Source organism: Schistocerca gregaria, chromosome 3 (assembly GCF_023897955.1).
Source record: "Schistocerca gregaria isolate iqSchGreg1 chromosome 3, iqSchGreg1.2, whole genome shotgun sequence".
Taxonomy (NCBI): Eukaryota; Metazoa; Arthropoda; class Insecta; order Orthoptera; family Acrididae; genus Schistocerca; species Schistocerca gregaria.
The window spans coordinates 291,615,711-291,636,945 of record NC_064922.1 but is presented as its reverse complement, the minus strand read 5'-3'; the positions used below and the strand labels follow the sequence as shown (position 1 = coordinate 291,636,945).

The 21,235-nt window shown below is 41.4% G+C and overlaps 1 protein-coding gene across 6 annotated transcripts in view; it reads right to left on the bottom strand.

The window, feature by feature from the left end:
• The window catches only part of LOC126354294 (ribonuclease 3), a 244,217-nt gene that overhangs the window by 71,363 nt on the left and 151,619 nt on the right, over nucleotides 1–21,235 (bottom strand). For all 6 annotated transcript variants that reach the window (XM_050003841.1, XM_050003843.1, XM_050003842.1 and 3 more), the window contains one exon: nucleotides 16,267–16,427. In XM_050003841.1, coding sequence (XP_049859798.1) covers nucleotides 16,267–16,427 — 161 coding nt within the window. The remainder of the gene's footprint in view (nucleotides 1–16,266; nucleotides 16,428–21,235) is intronic.

Here is a 21,235-nt window from a genome sequence, read left to right as displayed (position 1 = left end):
AATGACAGTTGCTGAAATATTATAACAAAATTTCTTTTATCGTAATCACTCTTTAAAGTTTTTACATGTACTAAAATTTTGTGTTTCAGATACTCTGTTGAGGGAAGGAACTGAACGTCTATAAAATAGCAACTCCTCAATTGAAGGCACAATGTGTCCTGGTTTATTGAGACAAAATCGGATATACAGACTCAACGAAACTTCAGAACGACGAATGGAAGAGAGCCATCATCATGCCCTTCAATCCGTGCATGGCACAAAAAAATTATGGAGACAGGAACAGTGCTGGATAAAGGGAGGAGTGGGCAACCAAGAACATCTGAGGAAAACATCGATTGCATTTTAAACGGCTTCACTCACTCACCTATGAAGTCCATCTGCACTGCTGCCAGGCAGTTGCAACTACCATGTTCAACAGTGCATAAGGTCCTCCATAAGAGCTTATGGTTGTACACTTACAACGTGCAACTGTTACAGACACTTGAGCCAAATGACAAGCCAGAACAGAGTAGGGAGCTTCACCGAGATAGTCCAAAAGTGAATGTGTGGTGTGGAATTATGTGCAACTAAATAATTGGTTCATTTCTCACCATCGAGACAATTACTGCACATGTTTACCTTGACCTTCTGACCAAATATGTAGCTCCACAACTGATTGACTTACAACCAACCATCATTTCCCAGCAAGATGGTGCACCATCATATTAGGGACTGCATGTTCGTTGGTTCCTCAACGAAACATTTACATGCACATGGATTGGGAAGGATGGGCCAATTCCTTGGCCACTCGTTCCCCAGATATCACTCCTTTGAACTTTTTTTAATGGGGGTATATAAAAGATACTGTGTATCAAACAAAGATACGGGACATTGCTGACTTGAAGCAAAGGTTTCGTAATGCCATTGCCACCATTGATGACACTATGATACAGTGAACATGGCAAGAAATCAAGTACTGTCCTGATGTGCTTTCTGCAACTAAAGGTGCCCACATAAAGGTCTATTAAACACCATCAAAAATCTTTTATAAACACTGATTACAATAAAAGAAATGTTGTTAAAATATTTCAACTGCCTTTGTAATAAAATTTTGAAGTTGTAAAGGGACTTTATGGACACCCTGTATATCAGTAAACTCAATTCTCCTGTTGCCACCAAAAAAGAGAGTCCAGGATATGCCTCTACATGTGAAAGGCATGGCAATAAAAGACCTCTTTTCTTTACTAGAATCACAGAACTGTTTAAAATGGGAATGAATTCCTTCATTTGATATACTATCTTTCAGTTATTAAGTATTTTTCTCTAAAAGCACTTACTACTCAGCTCACATTTGTATATTGCTGGAAATGGAAACTGTTACATCATAAACACCTCGATGGAGCACTACCAAACTCATATTGTTAATATATCTTTGTCTATGGTATATGTTGATCAAAATTTCACTTTTATGGAAGCACATTTTTGGCACAGAAAAAAATAAATAAAAATAAAAATAGAAAAAAAATCATTCCTACAGGTGAAGAATGATGTTAGTATGTCATGATTACTGGATGTGTCTAATGTTACTGGTCCTTCAACTGGTCATAGTGCAATGATTGCAGACGAAACATGGTGAGTGTTGCTCAGGATGAAAGTATGGCGAGAAGAGTATGCAAAGATCCTTGCTGGAGGATTACACCACAACAACATTACAGGATTGTGCGACCAGCTCTGATGATTAGACTGACGACAATAGGTGAAATCCATCCAGAGACTACTGACAGTGCATCAAAGTGAACATTTGGAGACAGATTACTGGCAGCTGTGTTGAGATCTTGAGTTAGTAAGCGTCATTTGATTTAGTATGCGTCATTTATCACCAACACCACAATAGAAACAACAGAGACTTGTGTGCTGTAGAGCCAGTGTGTCAACTGGAACACTGTGTAGCATTCTGTGGTGTCCCACTTCAGTTTGTGATGGTCAGGTTGATGCCAACATGTCTGAGTATGAACTGGTGAAAAGTCACAGGAGGCAGCTATTATTCTCGAAACTCATACCTCTCCAATTTACAGAATCATGGTTTGAGATGCTATTGGATGTGGCAAGAGAACTGATTTGATAATCACTGAAGAGACACTGAATGCTTGCCAGTGTATTGTAAGCAAGGTAAACCCTGCTGTCATACTTTTCATGATTCGGTTACTATGTGTTATATGATTAGGGTACTATGTGTTATATTCCAGCAAGATAATACAAGACTTAATATTACAGTTCAATGCAGATGCTTCTAGGAATTTTCAGATCATTGGTAGTCTGCTCATTCTCCTGATTTGTCACCTGTAAAGCATATCTGGGATGTGAAGGGAAGACATATACTTTCATACCAGCCACCAGCTTGCAAGCTTCATGAACTGACACAGCATCTGTTTCAGAGACTGTTTGTTCCATGCCACAGAGTGTATTTATGCCTCTGGGGGTCATATTTCATACAACTTCCAAGTGGAATGAACATTTAATCATTCAATTCCTATTATGTGAACAAAATTTGATAAATATAAGGCTGGCGATTCATGGCATAGCACTTTGCACTCCTGTCACTAAAGTCAGAAGCTTGTCCATGACAGAAATATATTTAACGTGCTGATGACAGGCCTGATCGCTCTGAGGATGTTTATGTAGAGACTGGAATCAATGATCATGAAGCCCTATAAAAATGTTTATGCACCAAAGGAAAACAGTGAACAGCGGAGACTCCTTCATATGGAAACAATAATGGGGAAACTCAACTCCTTTTAAAATAATGCCTGCTGCACTATAGGAATAAAGCAACAAATACACATAAACAAATGTTAAGTGAATCTGACTACAAGATAAGAAGGCCTGTAGAACCTTTTGTAGTTTGTTGTATTTTGTCTCAAAACCCTAAGAAGTTTTTGTCATATGTAAAGGCTGTCTATATTATTTTTGTTGATGAATTATGTAATGAAGAACTGACTGTTACATTTCATGAGTTATGGACTCATCAGTAGGAGGTGGGGAGTATTGTGCTGTTAGTAGAGAAGCAGTAATAGCAGAATGTGCTGGTTAGGGGAGCTCAGTGACTTCGAACTACTGGATATCACCCAAGCAACAAATCCCTTAGGGACATTTCAATCCTTCTAGAGCTGCCCAAAGTAGCTGTTGGTTGCATGATTCAACAAATGGTTGAAATGGCTCTGAGCACTATGGGACTTAACATCTGAGGTCATCAGTCCCCAAGAACTTAGAACTACTTAAACCTAACCAACCTAAGGACATCACACACGCCCATGCCTGAGGCAGGATTGGAACCTGCAACTGTAGCGGTCGTGCAGTTCCAGACTGAAGCGCCTAGAACTGCTCGGCCACAATGGCCATTGGTTACATGATTGTGACGTGGAAATGTGAAGGAATAACCACAGCTAAACCAAGACCGGGTAGACACAATGTACTGAAGGAGATGAACTGCTGAGCATTCTGAAGGTTGATTGTAAACAATTGCATGAAATCAGTGGAGGGAATCACTCATGAGTTATAAAGTGCTACCAGCGTCCAGTTAGCACAAACCCCTCAGCATGCTAGCTAACCTCATGTCCATCCAAGGTAACCTATTCATGGGCCATCTACAGGAATCCTTCCTGACCACCCAGAACATAACCCCTCTCCTCCCCTCTCTCTCTCTCGATTCAGTAACCAGAACCTCAACATCTTCTCCCCACTCCCTTCACATGGTCCTTCTCAACACAAGTCACCTCCCTTGATGTTGACTTCCACCTCAACATCATTACCTTCGTCCGTATCACTACATCAGTACCTCCGTCCATATCAAAGCTACCAAACATCAGCAATATCTCCACTTTTTTTTGACAGCTGCCATCCACTGCATATCATGAAGTACCTTCTGTACAGCCTGGCCACTACTGGCCATTGCATCTTTAGTGACAGGCAGCCCTCTCAAAATATACCAATAGTCTCACTGAGGCCTTCATAAACCATAGTTTTCTCAGAGCCTTATACACAAACAGATCTCCTATGCCTTATCTCTCCAGTCACCCACCACCTCCCAAAGTCCCACCATCTGGCAGTCTCCTTGTAACTCAGTACCACAGAGCAACTGACTCACATTCTTTGCCACAGTTTCGCCCTGAAATGAGGAATGTCCTATCCACTATCCTTTCCACTACTCCCACAGTGGTATTACACCACCCACTGGCCTTACACAATATCCTCGTCCATTCCTACTCAATCCTTGGTTCTAACCTCTTGTTTTATGGTGCATATCCCTGTAATAGACCCAGATGCAAGACTTGTCCCATAGATCCTTCTACCACCACCTACTCCAGTCTTGTCAAAAGTATTACCTATCCCGTCAAAGGCAGGGCTACCTCTGAAACCAGTCATGTGATCTATAAGCTAAGCTGCAACCCCCGTGCTGCATTCTACATGGGTATGACAAAAAACATGCTGTCTGTTCAAAGGATGACCACCAATAAAATGATGTGAAGAAACAGTTGCTGAACACTCTGTCAACACAACGTTCCTCTTTGAATGACTGCTTCACAGCCTGTGCCATCTGGATCCTTTCTACCAAAACCAGATTTTCTGAATTGTGTTGGTGAGAACTCTCCCTGCAATATATCCTATGTTCCCACAACCCTCTTGGCCTCAACTTTTGTTAGTCATTGGCCTTTACCCATCTGCCCCCTACCCTGTTCCAATTCCAGCACTACACAGCTTTCTTTTCCACCAACGCACTCACAGGTTTTTTAGATCTCTCACCCCCACTGCCGCACTCCCATTCCCTTCTCTCCATCTAACCTCCAGACTGCACCTAGCTGCCCTACCCTCTCTCTATCTTGTCCCTGTATGCTCCCCTTACCCTGCTATGCCTCCTCCTTAGCCCCAGCCTCCCCCTTATCCCACCCACAATGCTTCTCCTAGCATGTGCAGTTGCTTGCAGTCTGGCCTCGGCAGCCAGAGACAGTGGCCATGTGCGTGAGCCATGTTCACATGAATGTGTGTATGTTGCCTAACTCAGAAGACCGCCTTTTGGTTGAAAGCTTAGTTATTTAGCAGTGTTTTTCTTGAGCCTGTCTGTGACTCAACATCTCCACGATATGGAAAGTAGCAATCAAACATATTCATATTGAGACCTGGAGTTTCGATTGTTTAGCTGACTTTTTTGAGACAACAGAATGAAATTGGGTTATGCCTGTTTAGTACGGTAGGTACAAGTGCAAGAAGCTCCTTTATGTGTAAAAAAGGAACCTGAGGATCGTGAATTTAAGGTAGACATACAACAGTGAGAGGATAAAATAATGTTACAGAAAGTAGAGTGTAAGGTTCTGCACAACAAACAAATGGAAATGATAATCCTCACTGGTTTTAGTTACATGGGGTGCAGGATGTGGTATAAATCATGTTTTATCTCCTAATGCTGGACACAACCTCAAAGGCCACAAAGACTTTGTTAGTTGATTCTTGAGCTCCACTAACTAATGCTTTAAAGCAGGCTCGTGAAAACCGTGCCCCTGGGGCGCTAGTGCTCATAATCGCCTGAGGCCAGCGCCCTGGGCGAATTCGTGTGCTGTTGCAGTGGCTGATCTGTGTCGCTGGCCGTGCAGTCTGCGCACCACGCCTCTCCAGGCCGCTGTAAGCACGCTTCGTACAGAAGACAGACCACCATGCCAGCAGTGGACAAAAGCATTAATAAGACACAAAGATGTTTGTCAACAGACGTAAGGCTACAGTGGATAGAGATGAATGGTCAACAGCAGCACACAAAAAGCAGAGGAGTGGCACGTCCGTACTATTCAAACCCGAGTAGGAAATTAAATTTTTTTTGTACTGCTGTCGAAAATCACGCCGAATGTTTGGTATGTTATCAGAACCTCGTGTATTCAAAAAAAGTACTCGATTGAACGGCACTTTAGTACCCGTAGCAAAGACCAGTTCAAAAATTTGTCACAAGAGGAATGCTAGGCAAAGCTTGAAGAACTAAAACAAACTTTCAAGCAGAATTACAGCGAAGTAAGTGTTTCCTATCATATGACTCTATATTATTTATAAAGATGATAAATAAATATATATATTATACAGTAATGTGTGACTTACAATGGAACCTCCCCATCGCGCCCCCTTCAGATTTTGTTATAAGTTGGCACAGTGGATAGGCCTTGAGAAACTGAACACAGATCAACCAAGAAAACAGGAAGAAGTTGTGTGGAACTATGAAAAAAATAAGCAAAATATACAAATGGAGTAGTCCATGTGCAAGATAGGCAAAATCAAGGATAATGTGAGGATAGGAGTGCCATGGTCCCATGGTTAGTGTGAGCAGCTGCAAAACGACAGGTCCTTGGTTCAAGTCTTCCCTCGAGTGAAAATTTTACTTTATTTATTTTTGCAAAGTTATGATCTGTCCGTTCGTTCTTTGACGTCTCTGTTCACTGTAATAAGTGTCTGTGCTTTGTGACTGCGATTAGTAGACAAAAGGATGTGCCTCTCCAATGGGAATCCAAAACATTTGATCGCAAGGTCATATATCAACCGATTCCTCCACAGGAAAGCACGTCTGATACATTCTATATGACACTGGTGATGGCATGTGCGTCACATGACAGGAATATGTTGTCGTGCCACCTAACTTGTACGCTTGGCGAATGGGTAAAAAGATTCTTCTAACTTGCCCGATTTAGGTTTTCTTGTGGATGTGATAATCACTCCCAAACAGTGATGAAAACATAAGAGTATGTCACATAAACTGAAAATGAAGAATTAAACTTGTTTGTAAAATGTCTGCTTGTGTCTGTGTATGTGCGGATGGATATGTGAGTGTGTGCGAGTGTATACCTGTCCTTTTTTCCCCCTTAGGTAAGTCTTTCCGCTCCCGGGATTGGAATGACTCCTTACCCTCTCCCTTAAAACCCACATCCTTTCGTCTTTCCCTCTCCTTCCCTATTTCCTGATGAAGTAACCGTTGGTTGCGAAAGCTTGAATTTTGTGTGTATGTTTGTGTTTGTTTGTGTGTCTATCGACCTGCCAGCACTTTCGTTTGGTAAGTCACATCATCTTTGTTTTTATATAAAATAGAAAGAAACATTCCACATGGGAAAAATATATTAAAAACAAAGATTCCATGACTTACCAAGCGGGAAAGCGCTGGTAGATAGGCACAACAAAAAAAAACACACACACAAAATTTCGAGCTTTTGCAACCCATGGTTGCCTTTTCAGGAAAGAGGGAAGGAGAGGGAAAGATGAAAGGATGTGGGTTTTAAGGGAGAGGGTAAGGAGTCATTCCAATCCCGGGAGCGGAAAGACTTACCTTAGGGGGAAAAAAGGACAGGTACACACACGCGCACACACACACATATCCATCCACACATATACAGACACAAGCAATGCTTGTGTCTTTCCGCTCCCGCTACATTTGTAAGGAGTTCGGGCAGAGATGTCAGTCGAGGCGGAAGTACAGAGGCAAAGAAGTTGTTGAAAGACAGGTGAGGTATGAGCGACGGCAACTTGAAATTAGCGGAGGCTGAGGCCTGGCGGATATCGAGAAGAGAGGATATACTGAAGGGCAAGTTCCCATCTCCTGAGTTCGGATAGGTTGGTGTTGGTGGGAAGCATCCAGATAACCCGGACGGTGTAACACTGTACCAAGATGTGCTGGCCGTGCACCAAGGCTGGTTTGTTGCTGGTCATTCCCACATAGAAAGCATCACAGTGCAGGCAGGTCAATTGGTAAATCACATGGGTGCTTTCACACGTGGCTCTGCCTTTGATCGTGTACACCTTCTGGGTTACAGGACTGGAGTAGGTGGTGGTGGGAGGGTGTACAGGACAGGTTTTACACCGGGGGCGGTTACAAGGGTAGGAGCCAGAGGGTAGGGAAGGTGGTTCGGGGATTTCATAGGGATGAACCAAGAGGTTACGAAGGTTAGGTGGACGGCGGAAAGACACTCTTGGTGGAGTGGGGAGGATTTCATGAAGGATGGATCTCATTTCGGGCCAGGATTTTAGGAAGTCGTTTCCCTGCTGGAGAGCCACATTCAGAGTCTGATCCAGTCCAGGGAAGTATCCTGTCACAAGTGGGGCACTTTTAGGGTTCTTCTGTGACAGGTTCTGGGTTTGAGGGGATGAGGAAGTGGCTCTGGTTATTTGCTTCTGTACCAGGTCGGGAGGGTAGTTGCGGGATGCGAAAGCTGTTTTCAGGTTGTTGGTGTAATGGTTCAGGGATTCAGGACTGGAGCAGATTCGTTTGCCACGAAGGCCTAGGCTGTAGGGAAGGGACCGTTTGATATGGAATGGGTGGCAGCTGTCATAATGGAGGTACTGTTGCTTGTTGGTGGGTTTGATGTGGACGGATGTGTGAAGCTGGCCATTGGACAGATGGAGGTCAACGTCATCGAAAGTGGCATGGGATTTGGAGTAGGACAAGGTGAATCTGATGGAACCAAAGGAGTTGAGGTTGGAGAGGAAAATGAGGAGTTGTTATTCACTGTGAGTCCAGATCATGAAGATGTTGTCATTAAATCTGTACCAAACTTTGGGTTGCCATGCTTGGGTAACCGAGAATGCTTCCTCTAAGCGATCCATAAATAGGTTGGCATACGAGGGGGCCATCCTGGTACCCATGGCTGTTCCCTTTAATTGTTGGTATGTCTGGCCTTCAAAAGTGAAGAAGTTGTGGGTCAGGATGAAGCTGGTTAAGGTGATGAGGAAAGAGGTTTTAGGTAGGGTGGCAGGTGATCGGCGTGAAAGGAAGTGCTCCATTGCAGCGAGGCCCTGGACGTGTGGGATACTTGTGTATAGGGAAGTGGCATCAATGGTTAGAAGGATGGTTTCCAGGGGTAACAGACTGGGTAAGGATTCCAGGCGTTCGAGAAAGTGGTTGGTGTCTTTGATGAAGGATGGGAGACTGCATGTAATGGGTGAAGGTGTTGATCTACGTAGGCAGAGATACGTTCTGTTGGGGCTTGGTAACCAGCTACAATGGGGTGGCTGGGATGTTTGGGTTTGTGAATTTTAGGAAGTAGATAGAAGGTAGGAGTGCGAGGAGTCGGTGGGGTCAGGAGTTTGATGGAGTCAGGTGAAAGGTTTTGTAGGGAGCCTAAGGTTCTGAGGATTCCTTGAAGCTCCGCCTGGACATCAGAAATGGGGTTGCCTTGGCAAACTTTGTATGTAGAGTTGTGTGAAAGCTGATGCAGTCCCTCAGCCACATACTCCCGATGATCAAGCACCACGATCGTGGAACCCTTGTCAGCCGGAAGAATGATGATGGATCGGTCAGCTTTCAGATCACGGATAGCCTGGGCTTCGACTGTGGTGATGTTGGGAGTAGGATTAAGGTTTTTTAAGAAAGACTGAGAGGCAAGGCTGGAAGTGAGAAATTCCTGGAAGGTTTGGAGAGGGTGATTTTGAGGAAGAGGAGGTGGGTCCCACTGTGATGGAGGACGGACCTGTTCCAGGCAGGGTTCAATTTGGATAGTGTCTTGGGGAGTTGGATCATTAGGAGTGGGATCAGGATTATTTTTCTTCGTGGCAAAGTGATATTTCCAGAATAGACTACGAGTGTAGGACAGTAAATCTTTGACAAGGGCAGTTTGGTTGAATCTGGGAGTGGAGCTGAAGGTCAGGCCTTTGGATAGGACAGAGGTTTCGGATTGGGAGAGAGGTTTGGAGGAAAGGTTAACTACTGAATTGGGGTGTTGTGGTTCCAGATTGTGTTGACTAGAATTTTGAGGTGTTGAGAGGAGTGGAGCTGGAAGTGGGAGATTGAGTAGATGGGAGAGACTGGGTCTGTGTGCAATGAGAGGAGGTTGAGGTTTGTTGGAAAAGTTGTGGAGGGTGAGTAAGTTGCCTTTCCGGAGGTGGGAAACCAGGAGATTGGATAGTTTTTTGAGGTAGAGGGTGGCATGCTGTTCTAATTTGCGGTTGGCCTGTAGGAGGATGCTCTGAACAGCCGGTGTGGATGTGGGAGAGGAAAGATTGAGGACTTTAATTTGGGATAGGAGTTGACGGGTGTGTTCATTGGCAGAGTCGATGTATAGGTGAAGGATTAGGTGGGTGAGGGCCATGGATTGTGCAGTTTGGAACTGGTATAAGGACTGATGGAAAGAAGGATTGCAGTCAGAGATGGAAACTTTAAGTGTGAGGCCTTTGGGGGTAATGCCAAATGTCAGACAAGCCTGAGTAAATAAAATATGGGAGCGTAATCTGGCTAGGGTGAAGGCATGTTTGCAGAGGGAATGTAAATAAAATTTAATGGGGTCGTTGTAGGGATGTTGTGAGGTTGACATGGTATTAGAAGGTGGAAAGGGTAACATGAGGTTAAAGTGAAAATAAATAGATATATATATATATATATAGGGAGAGATAAAGGTGTGAAAAAAGTCGAAAAAGTGTTGGTTTGAGATGAGCTATGTTGATCCTGTGCTGAACTTAGGTTGGTGAACAACAATGTGCTGTGTTCAAAACACGTCAAAGGGTGGGTAAATTCAGGAAAATTTCGAAAAAAATGCGTGTAAATGTATTCAAAGGACTGGTCATGTACTGCCAGGTTATGAAAATGAGGCTAACAATTGTTTGACGAAGAAATAATAACGTTTAAACCTGTGGGAAGCTGCTAAAACATGATCGGTTATGTGGGAAAAACGGGAATGGAAATAGAACGAAAGTTGTTGGAAATAGCTGAGATGGTTGTTTAATGGGTGAAAGGAACTGAAGCTGTGAAATAGTATTCACGAGTTTACACGAAATGTTTGTAAACTTGGAACAGTGGATTTTATAGCAACGGTAATGTTGAAAGCGTTAAAGTTTTTAGGTTATGGTTTGGAAGTAAATTATGTATTATTGAGTATAATTAGGCAGTATAAAATGTACGGTAGATTACGGAAAAAGGGAAGATGAATACAAAGTGAAACTACTTGTACAAACAAAAAGAGAAAGTAAGATGATAGAAAAGATTTCGAAATGCAACACCTATCCTTTTTTCCCCCTAAGGTAAGTCTTTCCACAATAAAATAACACACAAAATATATATATATATATATATATATATATATATACATACATGTGTATGTGCGGATGGATGTGTGTGTGTGTGTGTGCGCGAGTGTACATCTGTCCTTTTTTTCCCCTAAGGGAAGTCTTTCCGCTCCCGGGATTGGAATGACTCCTTACCCTCTCCCTTAAAACCTACATCCTTTCGTCTTTCCCTCTCCTTCCTGAAGAAGCAACCATCGGTTGCGAAAGCTAGCAATTCTGTGTGTGTGTTTGTGTGTTTTGTTCATGTGCCTGTCTGCCGGCGCTTTCCCGCTTGGTAAGTCTTGGAATCTTTGTTTTTAATATATATATAAGAGAGAGAGAGAGAGAGAGAGAGAGAGAGAGAGAGAGAGAGAGAGAGAGATAGTAATGAAAGTACATGAAGTTAAGAGTGCTAAGAAAGTACCATCACTCGGTGGGAAATGTTTTAGTACAGTACAAACTCAGTACTGCAGATCTGTACAAAATACAGACATATTCCATTTTCCAAGGGAAAAATCATCATATGCATCTGTAGTGGAGCGTAGTATCCAATAGCACCAGGGAATGGAGCAAAGATAGTAATTATCAAAATTTACCATATTTTGAATGCTCAAAGTGCAAGCTTACAGAAGTAAATATAACAGGTGCTGAAGCATGATTAACAGGACAAAACAGAAGCACATCCCTGAAATCCTGGACCAATTAGAGCAGAGTATTTACCTATGCTTCATCTTATAAGCATGTACCGTCAAATATTGACAGTCAAGAAAGCAAGGCGAAATGGCATTGAGATTGAACCACCAACACTTTGAGTACAGACTAATGTACTATGGAACTGAAGTGAACCCCTTTGCTTCCAGGGCTCATTAACAGTCTTTGCAGGTCTGCAATGATCAAAGTGCTTTTCTATCTATACAGGGTATGGTACTCTGTTCGCAATCAGTAGGAGTGAAATGAGATGTTCTGGAAAATTTTGAACAGGTTGCATGAAACTAAATGCTGCAATTAGGGAGGTGTGAGTTGTTATGGTAGGATGTAATCTCTCTGGCTCTTTATATTACAGACAAAGCAATATCACTAGACACGGGAAGGGCTAAATATTCTTACATCCAAAGATGATCAGGAAATGTACGGGTTTCCTTAGTTTGGTTTGTTATTACCAAAAATTTATCGTGAAATTACAAAATCAGACCATAAACTTTTAAAGAAAGATGTAGAATATGAATGATGAGAATTACTAAATAATGCACTTGAGAAAATAATGGAGAAGCTGATAAATATTACATTACTTTCAGTATCCAGATTTATTAAGCTATTCATTTGGGGGGCAGTCTTTTCGCAAGGAAGAAAGTTGGTGAAGACTTGCTAGTTGAATATACATCCAGCTCATTGAATAAAGCAGAATTAAACAACAGTGCCCCAGGAAAAGAACTGTTTGCAATAATATATGCAGAGGATGTTGATGTACAACCAGAGGAACAGTCTATAATGAAGAAAGTGAGAGAAACACAAAGATAATCCCATGAGTGACAGACACAAATACCTCCAGATGTTAGGCAAATAATAACAAAACAACACAAATACTGAAAACAAAAGGAGTCTCCAAAAGAAGAAAAGTATTTCGAAAGAAATAACATGCTTAATAATACATTGGCAGTGCACCACAAGGCATGCATAGGACATTGCAGAGGATCAACCTGTACAAGCTATGGTGTGAAATGTAGTATGATGAGAAGAGTACTGAAAGAAGTGTCCATAATGTCAAATGAAAAAGTGAATGCAAATTCCTCTTGAAATAAAAATCAGCCAAAACAGTGTTCGGATAGAGTTGGTCCTTCAAGCACATCACGTGCTGGTTATAGATATATTTTACAATGACTGGAGCAATTTTACAATTGCAGTATCTACAGATAGGTGAGGTGCAAACACAGTAGCCAAACCCATTCGTAGAAGACAAAGTATTATGACACTGAATGCCATCAGTTCTTTTAACAGCTCATAACTCTAATTTCTTGAGTTCATCTTTCTTTATTTTTACAAGAAAAGTGACTACTAGAGATTATTCTTAAATTTTTTATTAACTTCTTTTTTTCGTCTGAAGTTTTCCCCTTATTTAGTGCTCCTACATATCTCAACTGGTTTACTTCTTTCACTCTTGTGTCCAAGATCATCTTCACAACTTGTGTGGTTTTTCCATCGGCTCAAAAATCTTCTAGATGTATACTGGTTTCTAAATGTAATCCTTTTTAACATTGGATAATCTCAAAAACTTTAAAGGTTACTAATTTACTTGCTCACAGATATGGAAAATGTTAACTACAAATAAAATAAAATGGTCTTTAGTGTACTTGACAATGGCATAGCATAACCATGATACTGAAAGTATATTCTGTGCCAGAGGTTGCTTATCCATTTTTCTTCCTCTTATCACTCAAAATTGAGCAGACAACAAATCTAACTGTTATAAATGAACATTCATTTCAACAGAATTTTTTTCTGATATTGTTTTGTAATGATTGTCATACATGTGAGATAATGCAGATGTTTATGGCAAACTTATCACAATGAAATAAAGACAGCATAAAACAACAAAACCAGCAAATTTCTTTAAAATATCATAATATTATTAAAATATAAATGAATTACAGAATTTTATGAGCTACTCATAGCCTTTGGGGACAAAAAGCCAGGATAGTGTGGGAAAACACACACTGTCTATAATTATTGACATTTCTGAAATGAATGAAAGTACATGGATAGCCAGTCAAACACTATGTGGTAAATCAATGCATTCTGAGAATTGTAGATATTTGCAAGACCTATGACAGTTTTGACAGATAAGGCACCAGGAACTAAAGCTGCCTGATGTAAAAGAAGTGTCCTTTGCTAACATTCATCAATATGCTTTAGCAATATGTTCCTGGCTCAGATGTCTAGTTTGACTTTCAATTTGTTCATTTGGCATCCTCTCATTTTTATCATACTCATTGCCACAGTGAGCTGCTTGACATCCAGTGCTCGATTAAGGTGTTCTCTAGGTATTTCCATGCATTATTGTCTACAGCCATTCAGTTCGGCTTTAATTCTGCAGGTTTTCAAATATCACCTACCATCTTTCATTCGATCATCAGCTGTGTCTCTTCTTACCTCTTGGAATCCAGTAAAGAACTTTTACGGTCCATTCTCTTCCTATTTGCCAGGCTTCATGTGTCACTCACCTCCATCCCATTTTCACATTGGTGAGTGGAGGGGATCATCATTCTGCTGAGAAGTTTGATGCAACACGCCACAATTCCTCTCCTGTGTCCAGTATATTCATCTCAGATTAGAACCTACTGTATATTACTTTCATTAGATAGTTGGATGCATGAATTATGGTGCTGATAATATGATATTTCTCATGTTTATCTGCTTTTACTTTTTTTCTTCAGAGCACTCTTTTCATCAACTGATATTGCCTTCTGTGAATATAATGTAACAGCGGAATTCCTTTTGCATTCTTAATTTTGATGCTTTTCTTTTGAATTCTCTGGAAGTTATTTGGAGTTTTCTATATGCTGAATCTCTTTTACTATCAATCATTTCCCTTCTGATTTCTGAACATTTCTTTTGCACCCATTTTAGTTCAGCTTCCTTGCACTTTCTATTGATTTTATTCGTAAGTTTCTTGTCTTACTGTACTCCTTTCTTTTCCTGAACAGTTTTTTCGCAGTTATCATTCCCATGCTTATATCTGTCGACTCCGCTTCTGTGTTTACCCTTTTTAGAGATGTCCATTACTTCTCAACTGAACTATTATGGCAGTCAGTATAGCAGTGTCCACAGCCTCCAAGAACTATGAACACACAGAATCGCTACTCAGTACTTCAGTATTGCACTTCTTTGTGTGTTGATTGTTCTTGATGAGTCTCTTATCCTTCAGCCTGCTTGTATCTTTATGTGTGTGTGTGTGTGTGTGTGTGTGTGTGTGTGTGTGTGTGTGTGTGTGTGTGTGTGTGCCTGTGTATAACTGTCCTTTTTTCCCCCTAAGGTAAGTCTTTCCGCTCCTGGGATTGGAATGACTCCTTACCCTCTCCCTTAAAACCCACATCCTTTCATCTTTACCTCTCCTTCCCTCTTTCCTGACGAAGCAATCGTTGGTTGCGAAAGCTTGAAATTTTGTGTGTGTGTTTGTGTGGTTTTTTATTGTGCCTATCTACCAGCACTTTCTCGTTTGATATATTTTTTCTGTTTCACTTTTCTGACTCATCATACGTTTAACTTTAGCCTTTGCATTTCTGTTTCCAGATTTTCTGTTTTTCCTACCATTTTCAGATTTCTGACATTCCACTTTTCAACACACAGAAATGATTAGTGGTAAAAGAGATTCAGCATATAGAAAACTCCAAATAACTTCCTTACGATGCTTTCAAACTTCCCCTCATCAGTCCTCACTTAGGGCTTCTAACATAGTACTAATCTGGAATCTTTTGCCAATGGATCAACATAATACTTTCTAAGTTAAAGGCCACATTTCCTGTGAATACACATTATGTCTCTTTAATGCACTGGTTTCCATTGCCTTCTGTCAATTCTTCTGCCTTTAGGGACAGTTTCCCACCTCGACAACAATGTGCACTAACTTCTGTTCACTTCTCCACCCTCTTTAGAGATGATTGTTGGCAGACATTTTTAGCTGTCATAGCTGATGACATTTATTTGGAATGTAAGCAGTGCTGGGTTTGAACACTGAATCCATAACTCTTGGTTTTTTAATCAAAGACACTGCACTATGCTTATCATTATGATACTTTTATTTTCCTCTTTATCTGTGATGGCCTGTCATGTCCTCACACGATATTTCTTCAAGCTCCAAAGAAATTTTCTGTTATATTACTACCCATAATAGCTAACCACTGTCTTATATTCTGACTCATGAATTTTAATGGACTTCACTTCTCATCCTTTCTTCACTTCAGCTAAAGCTTCCTAAACAGCTAAATTTTCCCTTACTGTGCAGCTATTTTCAATAACTGATTTCAACATGTGCCAAAATTAGCTAAGGAAACAGCTTTTTTAAAAATGGCCATTTCAGCTGAAGCACTGTGCCATTTCTTATGGAATAATCAAGTTGTTCAGTAGACACATATGAAATGAAAGCAGTAGAGAAACAAAAGATCATGAGAATAAAAAGAGCATTAAAACTCGTTGTACACAAAAATAATTTTTCTAAGCAAAATAATAAAATATTATTACTTGTAAAGAGGAATATCAGGCTCCCCTCCCTCCATGGTGCGTAAGGTGAGACAACACTGTTGTAGCTTAGACTTTGGATCATTCCAGTCCTGGTTCATAATGAAGTCTTGCAGACGAGGAAAGAAACACACATGGCAAAACACTTGGCAGTACTGAAGTCCCTGTGAAGATACAAATTGCTCAAATGATCATCTTATTAAAAATTAGCTTTGGGATGTAACTACCTACTGACATATAAACTATTAACATGAAAAAAAATTAAATGCCAGGTGAAAATATATACATGGCACAACAAAGAAAATTATCAATGATCTATCTACGAGCAAGCTAAGATAAAGGTTCACTATAAGAATAAACAACAAAATACATAGAAATGAGGCACGAGAATCTGATTGTCACTGAATACACACAGGAAATAAACGATGATCAGAAACTATGGTCGATATAATATGTTGTGTAGTGCTGTGTGACACACTAAACATTTGATTTACTTAATAACATTAATTTTGATGAGAAAATGAACTGGTGTTGGAGGAAAAAGAGAGGGGGGGGGGGGGGGGGGAGGGGGCACAGAGAAAGAAAAGTAGGAATGTTAATCACAGACAATATTCCAGTTCCTGTGCATGCTGGTCACTTTGCAAATGTAATTTTGAGCTTTCCAGTTATCTTTGAATATACTCATTATGATCTAACAAAGAATATTTGTTAAATTTTGTGAATATGATCTTTATGAAACTGTGCCTGTGAACACACATTATACAATATGTAACACACTTTTATTGCTACAGTGAAGTTGATCATTGGCATGAAGTTGACCGAAAAGTTCAAAAATATTTTATTTTAAACAACATATTGGTAATGAAAACTCTTTTATTTTAGTTATTATACTTACTGTTCAAAAGTTTGTAATTGTGCAGTGGCTAAACATATAGCATTCCTAATCTCTTTCTGAATACTAATCGTTGGCAGATGGACTGTTTTTTTAAACTTTTTTAATGACTGGAGATTTTTATGCATGTGACTGACACAAAATAACTCATGATGTTTTTCATGGTATGTATGTTGTGCTTTGACCCTTGTCAATGGCAAGTATGAGGTGCATTCAAGTTCTAAGGCCTCTGATTTTTTTTCTCCAGACTGGAAAGAGATAGAAACATGCGCATTGTTTTAAAATGAGGCCGCGTTCATTGTCAATACATCCCAGAGATGGCAGTATCGTACGGCAGATGGAATTTTACCGCCAGTGGCTGTTTTAAATACTTAAAATGGCGACGTTTTCCTTACTTGAACAGTGTGCAATCATTCGTTTTCTGAATTTGCGTGGTGTGAAACCAATTGAAATTCATCTAAAGTTGAAGGAGACATGTGGTGATGGAGTTTTGAATGTTTCGAAAGCGCGTTCATGGGTGCGACAGTTTAATGAAGGCAGAACATCGTGTGACAACAAACCGAAACAACCTTGGGCTCGCACAAGCCAGTCTGACGACATGATCGAGAAAGTGGAGAGAATTGTTTTGGGGGATCGCCGAATGACTGTTGAACAGATTGCATCCAGAGTTGGCATTTCTGTGGGTTCTGTGCACACAATCCTGCATAACGACCTGAAGATGCGAAAAGTGTCATCCAGGTGGGTGCCACGAATGCTGACGGATGACCACATGGCTGCCCATGTGGCATGTTGCCAAGCAATGTTGACGCGCAATGACAGCATGAATGGGACTTTCTTTTTGTCGGTTGTGACAATGGATGAGATGTGGATGCCATTTTTCAATCCAGAAACAAAGCGCCAGTCAGCTCAATGGAAGCACACAGATTCACCGCCACCAAAAAAATTTCGAGTAACCGCCAGTGCTGAAAAAATGATGGTGTCCATGTTCTGCGACAGCGAGGGCGTAATCCTTACCCATTACGTTCCAAAGGGCACTACGGTAACAGGTGCATCCTACGAAAATGTTTTGAAGAACAAATTCCTTCCTGCACTGCAACAAAAACGTCCGGGAAGGGCTGCGCGTGTGCTGTTTCACCAAGGCAAGGCACCCGCACATCGAGCTAATGTTACGCAACAGTTTCTTCGTGATAACAACTTTGAAGTGATTCCTCATGCTCCCTACTCACCTGACCTGGCACCTAGTGACTTTTGGCTTTTTACAACAATGAAAGACACTCTCCGTGGCCGCACATTCACCAGCCGTGCTGCTATTGCCTCAGTGATTTTCCAGTGGTCAAAACAGACTCCTAAAGAAGCCTTCGCCGATGCCATGGAATCATGGCATCAGTGTTGTGAAAAATGTGTACGTCTGCAGGGCGATTACGTCGAGAAGTAACACCAGTTTCATCGATTTCGGGTGAGTAGTCATACCAACATAAAAAGTTATGCAGTGTTTGCAGCAGAGTTGGATATGATATGGCTGATTTCACAGGTGACTCAGCCTCTGATTGGATAGGATATACTGTGTGACAGGATTGGAGTAGGATATGCTGGATGGGTGGATTAGACAAGTCCTGCACCATGGTCTGCCACAGGGATATGATGCCTGTGGTAAGGGGTTGAGGTTGGGATGGATTAGGATGTTGTGCAGTTGGATGAGTGACACAGCACCACTTCAGGAGGGGAGGGAAGGATCTTTGGCTAGGATGTCCCTCGTTTCAGTGGAAGCTGAGAGATAATCAAAGCACTGATAAAAGATATTGTTCAATTGTTCCAGTCCAGAGAGATACTGGGTGACGTGACACAGCAATGGACATGGCACTCTCCTATGCCAACCTGTTTATAGGCCATCTAGAGGAAACCTTTCTAGCCTCCCAAAACTCCCAACCCTCAGTCTGGTTCGGGTTCACTGATGATACTTTCATGATCTAGACACAGGATCAAAACAACCCATTCACATACCTTTACAACCTCAACACCTTTACTCCCATCCTCTTCACGAAGTCCTCCTCTAACTAACCTGCCACCTTCCTGCCACTTCCACTCTCTGATGGCTCCATCCATATCTCTGTCCACATTAAACTCACTAACCACCAACAGCATCTGCATTTTTACAATTGCCATACCTTCCACATTAAAAAAATCCCTGTCACACAGTGTAGCTACCCTTGGATGACTTATCTACTGTGACGAGAACTTCCTTGCCCAATATGCTGAAGGCCTCACAGAGGTCTTCACAGACAGGCAGTACCCTCCAAACCTAATCCACAAACAGATTTCCCATGCCATATCCTATATGCACCCGATCCTCCCACTACTCCATGATTCAACTAAGAAAAAGTGCCCCTCCTCACACTGGACTGGAAGAACTGAACCATACCTTCGCCATGGCTTTGATTTTCTCTCATCTTGCCCTGAAATGAGACACATCCTACCCAAGTTCCTTTCCACCTCTCTTATAGTGGTGTTCTGTCACCCACCCAACATACATAACATTCTAGACCATTACTCTACCATTCCCACTCCCAACACTCTTGCCATAGGGATTATAACCCTGTGGCACACAAAGATTCAAGACCTGTCCAGTCTACCCACCCAGTACCTTCTATTCCAGTGCTGACACATGCTTCTCCTACCCCACTGGAAGCTGGGTCACTTGTGTAAGAAGCCATGTCATATACAACTATGCTACAAACACTGCACAGCTTTTTGTGTTGGTATGACTACCAACTAGCTGTCCAACCGGATGAATGGCCACTGACACACTGTTGTTCAGAGCGAAGTTGCAACTGAGCTCAATAGTCTCAATTTGAATGGCTGCTTCGCAACCCAAGCCATCTGGATCCTTCCCTCCACCATCGAGTTCTTTCAACTATGCAGATGGAAGTTATCCTTAAGACATATCCTCTGCTCCTGTCGTTATCCTGGCCTTAATCTCAGGTAACCCACTATCCCCACACCATCCAACCAACAGTTTCCTCTTCCACTGTCCTCCCAGACCCTCCCACTTCACATACTTATGTCACCTTCAGTATACGATGCTTTCCACTGGCTGCTACAATCGTTACAGTCCCTATATTTGCCACGCCATCCTCCCAAATCTGTAGCTGGAAAATAGGCCTCCTCTCTCCAAGCTGCTAGCCACCCATCTCAGTCCATTCTCCTGCCTCTCACCTTTGTCCCCCTCCACACAGTCCACCCAATACTAGCCTGACCACAACCATGCTTCTGATTTTCAGTGAGTGGTCTCCTTTAATTCGAATAAGCTAATTATGAACATTTTATTAACAACTGACTATCACTAAATTTCTATATCTCATTTCTGCTTACACCTACTCAAATTAATGTAATAAAATTAGCAGACAGTAATATTACAATAATATCTGCAACTTCCTCACTTATATTAAATGTTGTAGGTGCTGTTTATAAGAATTACATTTATGAACATAAAGAACTTAGGTCTATTTATCGTTAACACTATTTCTTGTCATTCTGTTAACAATAGCTTTCAATTATTGAATTCATAGTCTTAGACAACAGTATGTTCAGTATATTATCCAAAAGATTGGGGCTCTATAGTCTTATGAAAATGTGAGCCTCATACTATGTCCAAAAGTACAATACGTTCACCAATGTATGATTTCTGAAAACATCTGGAAAAGCTGTTGAACCTTCTCATGGGACATTGTCCTCAGCAAGTTTGGAATTCTACACAAGTTGTGAATGCTAGCCACACCTCAGTTTTTATATGGATGCTACTAGAAGACTCTTTTGGCCACACAGGACTGTTCATCACCACTGCGTAATGATAAATTCTATGAATATATAAAGGGTGTTGCCCCACCTTCCCCCAAGAACCAGGGACCTTGCCGTGATGGGGTCAACTGCATGTCTCAACTCAATGATACAGATAACCGTATCGTAAGTGCAACCACGAAGAAAGGGTATCTGTTGAGAGGCCAGAGAAACATGCATTTCCTGAGGAGGGGCAACAGCCTTTTCAGTAGCTGCAGTAGCAACTGTCTGGATGACTGAGTTGGT